General features: G+C 49.0%; 1 protein-coding gene across 2 annotated transcripts in view; it reads right to left on the reverse strand.

Moving 5' to 3' along the window:
• Window positions 1-2,111: 2,111 nt before the first annotated feature.
• THEMIS2 (thymocyte selection associated family member 2) overlaps window positions 2,112-12,230 on the reverse strand; it is a 15,306-nt gene continuing 5,187 nt past the window's right edge. Inside the window, exons 3-6 of one of the 2 annotated variants that reach the window (XM_023761031.1) lie at window positions 11,642-11,931; window positions 5,629-6,695; window positions 2,998-3,154; window positions 2,112-2,518 (exon numbers count right to left, since the gene is read on the reverse strand). In XM_023761031.1, coding sequence (XP_023616799.1) covers window positions 2,463-2,518; window positions 2,998-3,154; window positions 5,629-6,695; window positions 11,642-11,915 — 1,554 coding nt within the window. In that variant the 5' untranslated portion in view covers window positions 11,916-11,931 and the 3' untranslated portion in view covers window positions 2,112-2,462. Of the gene's footprint in view, window positions 2,519-2,997; window positions 3,155-5,628; window positions 6,696-11,641; window positions 12,044-12,230 lie in introns of both variants that reach the window. The other variant, XM_006097270.3, reaches the window with a different exon arrangement.

Here is a 12,230-nt window from a genome sequence, read left to right on the forward strand (position 1 = left end):
TTCCTTCCCTCCACTCTCTCTAGAAATCAGTGGAAAAATATCCTCGGTGATGATTTAAAAAAGAAAGATAGGCCAGTAAGAATTAGTGTCTGATGTGAATTGGTTTTTAAAAATGCAATTGAAATTCAGAATTCATTGATAAATATTTGTAAGCATATATCCCCAGCTTATATCCATTTATTTAGCAGTTATTTACATCTGCTACTATATTAGTAGTTATATATTACAAAACATTCACAAATGTAAATGAAAAAGGATATTAAAAATATGAAGGGGTATACTAATAACTTATGTATCCCAGTGTATCATCTTGTGTACTCGGGGCGTGGGTGCTCACTTTGGAGACCAACTGCTCAGAGGGTATTCCTGTCCCCAATAGAGCGCCCTCCCCACTGCCCAGTGGCTTATTCCAAAAGTAAAGAAGCCAAAAGCACCCTGAGGGTGGTCTATTTGTTTCTTGATTGTCTGCCTTTGGTCCATTCTCTGCTGACCTTCATTGCTCTGATCAGACAGGCACAGTTGTAATTTTCAAACATGTTTTCCTTTTAAGCCTAGCTTTCCCCATTGTGAAATTTTTTCATTTCTCATTTGGCCATTCAGAAATCCCCTTTTGTAGGAACTGGTAGCCCACTTCTCTACCCGCTCCCCCCCCCCACCCCCCCTTTTTGTGATCATGCTCAATTTGTTGCCAAGCTTAAATGCAAAGTGAAAACTATTGGTGTTTTGCATGTGGGCTTGGCCCCTAGGGGCTCTGTGTCAGGGAGGAACTTTCTCACTTTCTTGCTTATTGCTTGTCCAGAATACTCTTCCTCAGGGTCCTCCTCTGCAGTTTAGATTATCTTTCTGGAGGAGGGCATGAGAACCGGGTGGGGGGAGATGATGGGGTGCTAGATACTTCACCTGGAAAAATCCATGCAGTGGTGGGAAGGCCAGAAGGCCTAGGAAGTGCAATAGGTCCAGACAGCCCAGAGGGATAACAAGCAAAAGGATGACAAACTCAGGTGTAGTTCCTAGAATCCAGGAATTGGAAATTTGGCCCTCACCTCAAGTGGACACTTAGATCACCTTTTTGTCTGCCTCCTGTCCTCTACTGACCATGGCGGTTAGTTCCAGGAAACCAAAGTCCCACCACTTCAGGAAATGAGGCCTATGGTCTTCCCTCACTGAACAGGCCTAAAATGACCTTGGAAGCTGAGTTAAACAGATGATTCCATGGCTAGGAGATAATGTGGACGTGTGGGAAGAATATAGGTTTGATGTTGGTCAGTAATAATGATACATGTTTATCAAGTGTTTGTTATGTCCCAAGCACTGTGTTAAATGCTTTACAAAAGTTATCTGATTTGCCGAAACCGGTTTGGCTCAGTGGATAGAGCGTCGGCCTGCGGACTGAGAGGTCCCGGGTTCGATTCCGGTCAAGGGCATGTACCTGGGTTGCGGGCACATCCCCAGTAGGAGATGTGCAGGAGGCAGCTGGTCGATGTTTCTCTCTCATCGATGTTTCTAACTCTCTATCTCTCCCTTCCTCTCTGTAAAAAATTAATAAAATATATTAAAAAAATAATAATCCATCACTTTAAAAAAATAAAAAAAAAAGTTATCTGATTTGATTCTTAAAACAATCCTGTGAGGTAGGTAACTTAGTTTCATTTTACATGTGAAGAAACTAAATCTTAGGTTAAAATAACTTGCTATAGTCATAGCTGATAGGTGGTGAGCTGGCATCCTGACCCAGGTTCGTGACCAGTTTGCCTCCTGAACCACTTGATCACCCAAGCTTGTTTCCTGATCTTGAAAATCAGGCTATTATTGTCTACCTCAGACACTGGAGGATTTAAATAGGTTTGTAAAGGATCTGCCACACAGAATAAGTGATGTCTTTGTCATTTTCCCAGGAGCTCAGGTGTCCTTTTTATTTTATGGTTCTTGAGTGAAATAATCTTGGGTAGTCATGTACAGCTGTCATGTGCTCGGAGCTGCAGAGGAGGAAGACAGTCCTGGTATCCCAGGAGCTTAGAGCCTTGACAGGGGAGAGGGAGGAAGAGTGGAGCAGGAAGGGGGCCAGGGGGGTGGCAAACATAAAGGGCTCTCAGTTCAGTGTGATCAGTCACTGTGCTGCCATCACCGAAGTTGGTGGTTTTGATTCCTTTCTTACCGACCAGTGGGACAGCTGGTGTAGGGGACACATGATGGAGTAGAAATGAGTTGGCTCTTCTGGACACCAACACTGAGTCAAGTGTAGGGGCTGGGCCCAAACAAGCCAGCTCTCAGTGGCAGAGACCGAGAACCCGAGGGAAGCTGGGACTGTGTCCATCCCATTTCTGACCCGTCCCACAAAGCCATTCCCTGTCCGCGGTTCGGTTTCTGTGAGACTGTCCAAGGTCTTCTAACGGCGTGTAGCATTGGCTGGGATCCCGGATTCCCTGAGAAGCAGCAGTCAGGAAGCATGGTTCCTCCGGCATCTAGAGGGTTTTCCGAAAGTGCTCAGCTACCTCTTCGTAATCGTGGTCTTCATCATCTGCAAAGGAGTCCAGGTCAGTGAGGATCTGTCCTTAAGCAGGTTCCTTCCCCCACTTTACCACTTTAGGGCACACTTCCTCGCCCGGACAGGGAAGGGTTGGTCTGAGTGCTCTAAGGTTCTTGCTAGCCTGGAAACTATAAGTTCTGACTGAACACTGCAGACATTCCCCCTGTATGCCTTGGGGACGGAGGGGAGTGTGTTGAGAGAGGAACTCATTTTCCTTGCCAGGGCTCTGTGCAGACAACAAGCAGGAACTGGACCCAAAGTCACTTCCATCGGGAGCCAGGGCTGGGAGAGGGACCGTGGGGACGCTTCAGCCTAAGCCCCCCCTATAGAGGCTTGACCATCCAGCTGGGACCACAGAAGGGTCTGCCTGTTGGCAGGGCCTTGCTGAATGTTTGGCCAGCAGCCTCAGAGGATCAGTGTAGGAAGGGTAGAAGAAAGGATAGGGGTGAATAGGGGCTGACAGGACTTACCTGGATCCAGAATGTTGGACTTAGTGGGCTTCAGGCCCTTCTTATTGGCAGAGATCTTGCTGTAGGTATTTGATATGCCATCTATGACCGCTGGCAGGGTTTTCATCTTGAGTTTGGGCAACAGAGGGGGCGGCTGCTGTGCTAGGGCTTTAGAATACTAAGTGGGAGAAAAAGCAGAAGTCGGGAGGGTCCCAAGAAATAGAGCAGCAGAATCCATGAAATGTAATTTCCTTCAAACGTCACTTCTTCTGTTCCTTTCTCTACCTCCTTTTCAGGGTAGGGCTTCTCAGGACCCCAGGGGTTTTTGCTATAAGCACGTGGAATGTTCTTTGGCAGGGGAGAAAGGGGCCAGGGTGAGAGATGATATGATTAGAGGCTAGAGACAGTATCCACATAGGCGTTTGGTCACCTGTTGCTGAAGGAGGAACATGTCACAAAGCCTCAGAACAGAGTGCCAGGGCTGAGAGGAGTCCCAGAAGGAAGAGGACTTTCATTGCACAACTACCTGGGGCCAGATACTATATGCATATCTGCTCCCTCGAGTGAGCCTCTGAGTAGTTGCTTCACTCCCCGATTGACACATGAGGAAATGGGGTCATGGAGAGTATGCCGTGTCAGACCTCACACGGGGACCGAGCTGGACCAACACTCGGACCCAGACTGTGGGGAGCAGCTATCGGGTTAAGCCTCGGACTGACCTGTTGGCAAAGTCACAAACAAACAAGTCCCAGCTTAGAGGGCACAGTCCTCTTAGCATAATTAGGCTTGACCTTATAACGCTCCCTAGATCTTATCTGGGAAGCTAATGGGCTGAGGGAAGTGCAGCAAGAACAAGAACAAAAACAAGTGAAACGCACAAGAACAGTGTAACTTCAGTAACCACTACCTTGTTTACCTCTGACTATAAAATAAAGGCTCAGTTTGCCTCAGGATCTTTCTCTGTGGCCTCAGCCAGGCACAGGAAGATCCACGGAGACTAAAGAGAGCTAGAGAGTTCTGAACGCTGTCATCTGTGTAAAGCATTCTTCGCCGACTCCGTCCACACCTTTGGGAACCCCTGAACCGCTGGGGCTGGACCCCGGCACCAGACCATGTCTGCCACCTAAAGCTGGTGCTCTTTCCACCACACCGTGCTTTGGAGAACAAACCCGTATAGCTCCCTGATCAGCAACAAAGAATACTAAGACCCAGAGAGGAAAAGCTGCTGGATCAAGGACGACAAGCAGGAGCTGGGCCCAAAGTCACGTCCATCGGGAACCAAGGCTGGGACAGGTCAACAACGGCCCCTCTTGAGATATGACCTCTTTCTGGACTGAGACCCAGCAGCCATTTTTTGAACTTTCTATCCACACAGTGCAAACTACGAGTGGAGCATGGTAGTTAGCTGTTCAAGCCCAGTGGTCAGACCCCATTTTAAACCCCCCTCACCACTTGCTAGCCAGGTGATTTCAGGTAAATTACCTGCCAGCACTCTTATTTTCTCCTCGGTACAGAGAGAGGATATCAGTGGCCACCTCAGAGGTACAACGTGAGAGCCAGGTGGAGCAATGCTTAGGTGCCTGCCACAGAGTAAACACCCTGCAGGAAGCAGCTAATGTAACAGCGGTGAGCGATGTTATATCAGGTTCACTGATAAGGAAACGATGCTGAGTCCAGGCCACAAATTGAGTAAACTGGGACTACAACAGTCTTTCTGTCTCTGGGACTGGTTCTCTCCTCTTACTGTGATTCTGTTTCATTCAGTTCAGCACTCTCTGGCATTTCTCTGTCCACTTTGGAGTGGGTGAGGTCCCTGCACCCACAGAACTCTCATTCTAGCCAGACAGACTCGGGTATATCATATTGAAAACTACGTGCCCCCCACCCCACCCCCAAGCTACATCCAACATGCAGTGTGAATACACAAGAGGAGGACTCAGTGCCTAGGAGGAAATCTGAGCTGAGCCTTGCCCGTGAGCCAGAAAGAAAGAAGATAAAGAGTTGGTGTGTGCCAAGTGCTGAGGCAGGGGTCCTGGCATAGTGAGGGAGCGTCAGGAGCTTCTCTGTGGCTGGAGTGTGGACTTCAGAGTGGGTGGGGGGAAGGTGGGCCTGGGAAAGTGAGACTGAGGTCAGCTTAGAAGGGACACTGATGCTATGTTACGGGGCCTGCATTACCCCCTGGCAATGGGGAGCCACTGGAGGTTTCAGAAAATAGGGCCAAAACCCATTGGTGACCAGGGAAGGATTTAGAAGGCAATTCTGACAGCAGTGGAAAGGGTTGAGGCTGCTGAAACAATTGAAGTGAAAAACGATGAAGCTTGAACTAGAGTGACATCAAGGGTAGCAAAGAGGCAAAGCACAGTGACCTTGGAGTCAGTATGCTGATGCTCCAGTTCAGGCCTCCTGTGTATTAGCTGTGACTTCAGGTGAATCTCAGGGTCTGTGAGTCACTTAACCATAAAACATGGTAACCACACCAACGTCAGGACTGTGAGGATGGAATAAGAATAACAGGTGCAAAGTGTGCACGTTTATAAATGCAAGTTCTATACGATTGTAAGAGAAATGTGATGCTAGACAAAGGAGAATGGCTGGACTTGCAGTGACCCTAACCGGTGAACCCATCCCCGCCAACTTTGGTTATACTGGTACCTTGATGCTTCTCTCCTGGCTGCTCTGTTTCTTCTGCCCACTGAGGTTCTGGCGCTTCGGGGGCCTGGGTGGGGGGGATTGGCTCTCAAAGGCAGGTAACTTCCGCAGGTGATAATAGAAGACATCTGTCAGCTCCTCCACTGTGGCTATGGGGAGAGACCCAGCTGGCTGGCCTGGCTGCTTCTCATCCTCCACAACAGTCAGGTCCAGCCACCGGGGAGGAATCTCGAAAGACACTCCAGGCTCAGAGTCCAGGCTGACCACCAAGAAGGGTTCCATGATCTTCTCCTCCAGCCGCAGGCCCGGGAAGAAGGACAGAGGGTCAGCAGGGTGGCTGGTGTCCTTGGTCACCACCTTGACCTCACAGGGCAGTGGGAACTGGGCAGTCAGATCTGCCAGGCTGTATCGCCGGCTATCATTCATCTCCTCCACGAAGCTGCCAGAGAAGTAGAGGGGCAGCAGAATCTGTTCTTGGTTCTCTGCCTCCTCTTCACACTCTTCCTCCTCAGCCTGGTCACTGAGCTGATGACACACCAAGATGTCTACGTCCCCGCCCTGAGCGTCGAGGGCCTGACCAGACCCCACTACCTCCAACCTGTCTCCCATAGTCAGGGAAGTGAACCCAGGGATCTCCATCTCATCCCCCTCACAGTCCTGCATGGCCACCACCCGCAGTGGCTGGCCCGGCTGGAGAGCGCTCAGGATGTCATAGGCCGTGGAGAATTCCCTTGGCCGTCGCCGCAGTTTACCCTGGTAGGCGCCAGAGACCAGGAAGTATCTGGGCATCTTTCGGCCCTTGGATGAGGCGAGGACCCGCCAGGGTGGCGAAGCCAGGCCATAGATGCAGAGCCTCTGGCCTTTCCGCAAGGAGCCCACCCAAGGGCTGAGGAAGATGGGGGGCCCGTCTGGAACTTCCAGGATCTCTGTGTTCAGGGGGAAGGGGCCTCCCCGGGCCAGGACCTCACTCAGCAGCAGCGGTTGGATGAAGTGGAAGTGTTCAGAGGAGGCAGTGACATCCTCCACGTCGACCTCCAGGGTGGAAGGGATGTTGACGATGGTCCTGCGCACTGTGGAGGAGAAGTCAGCTCAGTGGCATGGCCACACCCACCTCAGCGGTGCACTCTCCACCCCCAGCAAAGAGATCTGGGCCGCCTGACCTCTCCCGTTCTTGTCTTTTCTCGCCAGCCAGCATTTTCCTGCTGTACCAGATTCCTTGGCCACTCTTGTCTCCAACCTCTTTTTTTTTTTAAGTTATTTTAGAAATTATTAAACGTTTATGAAAGCAGAGAGACTAGTATAGTGACCCCCCATGTACCCAGCTTCAACACTGAACTCAAAGCTCATCTTTAATTTCTACTCCCATCCATCTATTCCCCTCCACTGAATTATTTTGAATCAGAACAATCACATCACACCATCTTTGACTATTTCAGCCCCTAAAAGAAGGGATGGTTTAAAAATTTTAAAGCATAACCACAATGCCATTACCACAGTGAAATAATAATGATTATTTGATAATTCCTTAATACCAAATATCCAATCAGTTCAACCACTTTTAAATTTTAATTGAATTTTTAATGTCATTTTATAAGCTGCCTTTCCAAGTCCTTTCTGGATGTAAATATATAAAACCAAATCAAGAAAAACAGACTAAATGGCCTTGGACAACCTGCCTCCTCTCTGGATTAGTACCTGGTACATAAACTCAAAGGGTGACTGTGATTATGAGGCAAACTGGCCCACCCACCGTGTTGTCTGATCCACATAGAAGACGGACAGGCATACCCTCCCATTCTGCAGATGAGAACACAGAGGCTCAGGGGTGGTGATGACTTCCCTCGGTCACATTTTTGGGATTTTGCTTTGTGCTAGATGAGCTGATAATGGGTTGAAGCTAGAAGATGGGCACGTGGGGGTTCATTATACTGTTTTGGTTTTTTCTTCAAAATATTTTAAGGGTTACCTGAGCTGCCTCATTATCCAGCACAGCCTGCCAAGCCCTGAAAATCCTTGGCTCCCCAGATGTGGTCTCTTATTGCCCAGGGCTCCCTGGGAAAGAGCTAATTTCCTGAGGAGGAAATGCTCAAGATGAACCTGAAATATCTTTTACAAGAAAGCAAGAAAATCTATTCAAGACCACTAAGGTTTGTCAAAAGGATTTAGGGGCCAATGTGAAACAGCTTCCATGGCTCCCACTGGCCAAGCTGAGCTAGTTTGAGCTTCCCATAAGATTAACAATTTCAGTGGATTGAAATATTGAAAACATTTCATCCCTGAGTTCATAGTGATAAAAAATAAAAAACTAAACCACCCATTGAAGGATGTTGAGGAGCCAACTCATTTTTTTAAAAACTAGTAAAAAAAAAAGGAAAAAAGGATATTTCTTAAGTCTCAATGCAGGCTGGAGGCTGGTGGCAGGGCTGGTGAAACGGAGGTAGAGCCTGGCCATTGGAGGCCGAGCCTGAGTGGAGGTGAATGGTCCCGGGGACCTCTACGTTTACAAACACAATGTCCTGTATTTCCTACAAACTGGAACCAAAGAGCAGAGGAGGGGAGTTTTCTCTTGATGCGGTTTCCCTTGAAGAAGCGATGACAGGATTGCAATCTCTAATGAATAATCATGGATCGAGGCAGTGGTCATCAACAGCTACTCACATCACACTGGCCCATCCATTGTGTTATTTGAGCTACACCTCGTGGCAAGGCTGGTGCTCAAGGTAGTCAGGTTGGTGGCAGACACAGAGCCACCTGTGGATTCCTTGCCCCAAGCCCCGCAACTGTGACAAATTGTGCCTCCTGCATCTGTTCAGGCCTCGAGCAAAGTGCCTGTTTGCAGGTGAGCAGAAAGAGCTAGCAGCACGCCGAGGCTGCTGTCCCTAGAAAAGCCTGCCTGCCTGCGTGTTGCTCCCGGCTGGCGTGCAGGCATGTGGATTTGGGGAGGGTCCCCACCATTTCCTGATAAGAGTGGGTCACGGTGCCTAAGCTGTACAAACAGCGTGGTTTACGCTGAACACCTGCTTTCCTTCCCGGAGTCTGGAATCTCGGTACACGCCAGGCAGAGGATGCCTCTGTGATCAGCCCCAGTAAAAACCGTGGGCGCCGTTCTCTAGTGCATTTCCCTGGTTTCACACGTGTTGTCACAATTCAGTGCTGCAGGAATTCAGTGTGCCCCGTGTGACTCCCCGTGTCCTCTGGGCTCCTCCGCCTGTACTTTCCTGTGCTGACTGTGCTTTGTGTCCTTTCACTGGGACGCATACAGCTGTGACTGAGTCACCCAACCTGGGGTGGGCTCAGGGCCAGACCCAACGGGAGAGTCAGAGGACAGAGCAGGTTAACACTCCACAGGGATGCTGGCAACAAAACCCAAAACGTGAAGGAGCCTGTAGCACAGACGGCCTACTCCCTTCAACAGGAAAATTACAAGAAAAATAGAGAAGAAAGGGGAACCTATAGCTTAAAAGGGACTTAAAAGACAAAACAATCAACGGCAATATTGTGGACCTTATGTGGATTCTGAGGTGAATAAACTAAAACAAAATTATGAGACAGTGGAGGAAATTCAAACACCAGGTGGGTATTATCACCATGTGCTAGGAGTTCTTGTTCTTTCTTTTGGTGTGATGATGGTATTGTGTATGTTCAAAAAAAAAAAAAAAAGAGTTGCAAGCTTCCGGTTAGGATGGTGGCACAGGGCCCTGCTCAGGTAGCTCAGTTGGTTGGAGTGTCATCCCCATACACTAAGGTTGCAGGCTCGATCCCTGGTCAGGGCATATACAAGTATCAACTGATAAATACATAAATAAGTGGAACAACAAATCAATATCTTTCTCTCTCTCAAAATTAATTTTAAAAAAAAGATGGCGTAGGTAAATGCGGCACTGGAGTCCTCCCACTACCACATCAAAACTGCAACTAAACTACAGGACAACCATCATTTTGAACCACCTGAAATCTAGCTAGAAGAAGTCCTACAACTAAGGATATAAAGAAGAAGCCACATCGAGACCAACCTTGTGCCTGAATGGCTGGACCGTGTGCAGAAAAGTGGGGAGCTATTTCGTGTGGAACCGAGCAAGGAGGAGGAAGAATCTGTTGTGACCAGGTCAGGTGCAGTGAAAATAACTACTGAAGAGGATGATTACAAAGAAGGAAAGAAATCTGTACCCAAACTCAAGCAGTTTAGCAAAAATTTAAAAAGTCAAAGACTTTACCCAAGCACTATAATAATTTTTTAAAAAATGGCAATGACATTGGGCCAGTCTCCATTCTAAAGCATCCATCCGGCATGGCTCAGTGGCTAGAGTGTCAGCCCACGCACTGGAAGGTCTCGGGTTCAAGTCCCAGTCATGGGGCACATGCCTGGGTTGCAGGCTCAATCGTGCAGGAGGCAGCTGATGGATGTTTCTCTCTCATTGATGTTTTTCTCTCTTTCCCTCTCCTTTCCTTTCCTCTCTAAAAAAATCAATAAAACATATTTTAAAAAATAAAAAATAAACCATCAGTCCAATCAGAAAACAGGAGTTGTTATCCAACAGAAGTACAAAGACATGAACGTCTATGTAAACCCCAAAAAGCTAGTGGTCACCAAAGCCAAAGAGCAGTTCAAGCTGCCGGGAGTGCTGATCGGTATCACCCATCAGACCAAGTGGAGCTGGAGAGAAACCGGAGAACAGGCCGGGAAGAGCCTTGTGGTCCACGGCCAGGAGCACCTGCCGTGAAGCGTGGTCAGATATGAACTGGTAAGTGCTGCTGCTGCTGCGTCCTGTTGGCTGAGATTCGTGGTTAACGATGCCTTGTCAGGAAGGTGATCCAAACAGAATTACTGCCAGGGTCTCAGCAGACTGAGGACTGCTGGATGAAATTGTTAGGCGTGGTGTATTGTCAGATAAAGTGTTCTTAAACACTTCAGTGTCTTGGGGAAAAAGAGTCACATTTTAAAATAGAGACACATATTGGAGTATTTTCAAAAGAAAGGTTATGATACCTGGGGTTTGCTTTGAAATAATCAGGTGAGATGGAGTGGGGAGAGGGGGGCTGGGGAGAGATGAAACAGGATCGACAATGAGTCGACAATTATGATGTTGGGTAATGGAGTCATGGGGGTTGTTATATTCCTCCCTGCTTTTGTAATGGATTGAATTTTTACATAAAGTAGGTTTTTGTGTTTTGTGTTTTGTTTTCTTGTAATATGCCTTTATTGATTTTAGAGAGAGAGGAAGGGAGAGAGAGATAGAAACATCAATGATGAGAAAGAATCATTGATCCACTGCCTCCTGCACGCCCCCTACTGCGGATCCATCCCGCAACCCCAGGCATGTGCCCTGACTGGGAGTCGAACCAGTGACCTCTTGGTTCATGGGTCAATGCTTAACCACTGAGCCACACCAGCTGGGCGTAAAGTAGTTTTTAAAGATTTTTTAAAATCAAGGCCAAAAATCCCCACTTGGCTCTGTCGTCTGCCAGCAATCCCGACTAGTTGCTCTTGATAACTGCCAGGAAGCCGAACCTCAAACTCTGGCCTCTAGGGAAGAGGCCCCAGGTGCCATTCTTCTACCTCTGCTCAGGCTCGGCCTCCCACTGGACATCAACCCTGCTCTGCATGCTGCCACCAGCCTGCCCTGAGAAATAGCTTGTGTGCAGCTGGGGGCTCCCCTCGGTGCCCTGTCACTCTGACAGAAGGGCCTCGGAACAATACTGCTCTCCCCAGAGGCAGGAAAACATGTTTCTCCGAGCAAATGGTCAAGGTGTTGCTTGGTGACACTGGTCTCTTTGACCTGGCTGCTAGTACCTCACAACCCAACTTCCCGCAATTTTATAAAATCCTAGGACCCCCACTCTCAACTTACCCTATTTTCCTATCTCCTTTTACACCTACTTCCCACTCTTTGAGAATCTATTCCGTAAGCCACCTGGAATCCCTAGACTATGGGTGGGGGTCCTCCATCAGAGCTGCTTCCCAGACCCCCCCTTTCCTTCCCCCAACAACCTCCACCCACCTACCCTGACAACTCACTGTGCATGATGGCTAGGATATCATACTGGGGCCTCAGGATCAAGGAGCGCCAGGGGAAGGCAGGGCAGGTGAGCTGGCGGTCCCTCAGGGCCAGGGCCTGCAGCAGGGGCCGAGGGGCACCAGTCTCCAGTTCCCAGAAGGGCCCCTTCGTGGACAGGGGCAGGTGCAGCACCGTCACCTGGGTCTCCATGCCCAGCACACAGCGGGCGGAGCAGACCCCGAGGTACATTTCCACAGACTCCAGCATGAGGGGCTGCTCCTCAGGCACCACCATGGCCTTTGTGTCAATTCTGTGGGTCGACATGAACCAGATGGGTAGCTGCTTGGAGCTCCGGTTGATAGCAGAGATCAGTTCCTCCAGGGTTCCATGAGCTCCGGGGGTCGGAAGGGGTCCGAAGAGGCCTGGGGGCACAACAGAGGGTGTTCTGGGGGCCGGAAAAGATGGTAGCAGGTTCAAATACACATGGCCTAGTCTGGTTCTTTTCCGATAGTCTGAAGATAGGTATATGGTCGTTACAAACAAGAAATCCAGGCGTATAGAGGAATAACGTAAAGAAAGTGACAATTGGACTACGACCGCACCCCACTA

The sequence above is a fragment of the Myotis lucifugus genome, unplaced genomic scaffold (assembly GCF_000147115.1).
Source record: "Myotis lucifugus unplaced genomic scaffold, Myoluc2.0 scaffold_197, whole genome shotgun sequence".
Taxonomy (NCBI): domain Eukaryota; kingdom Metazoa; phylum Chordata; class Mammalia; order Chiroptera; family Vespertilionidae; genus Myotis; species Myotis lucifugus.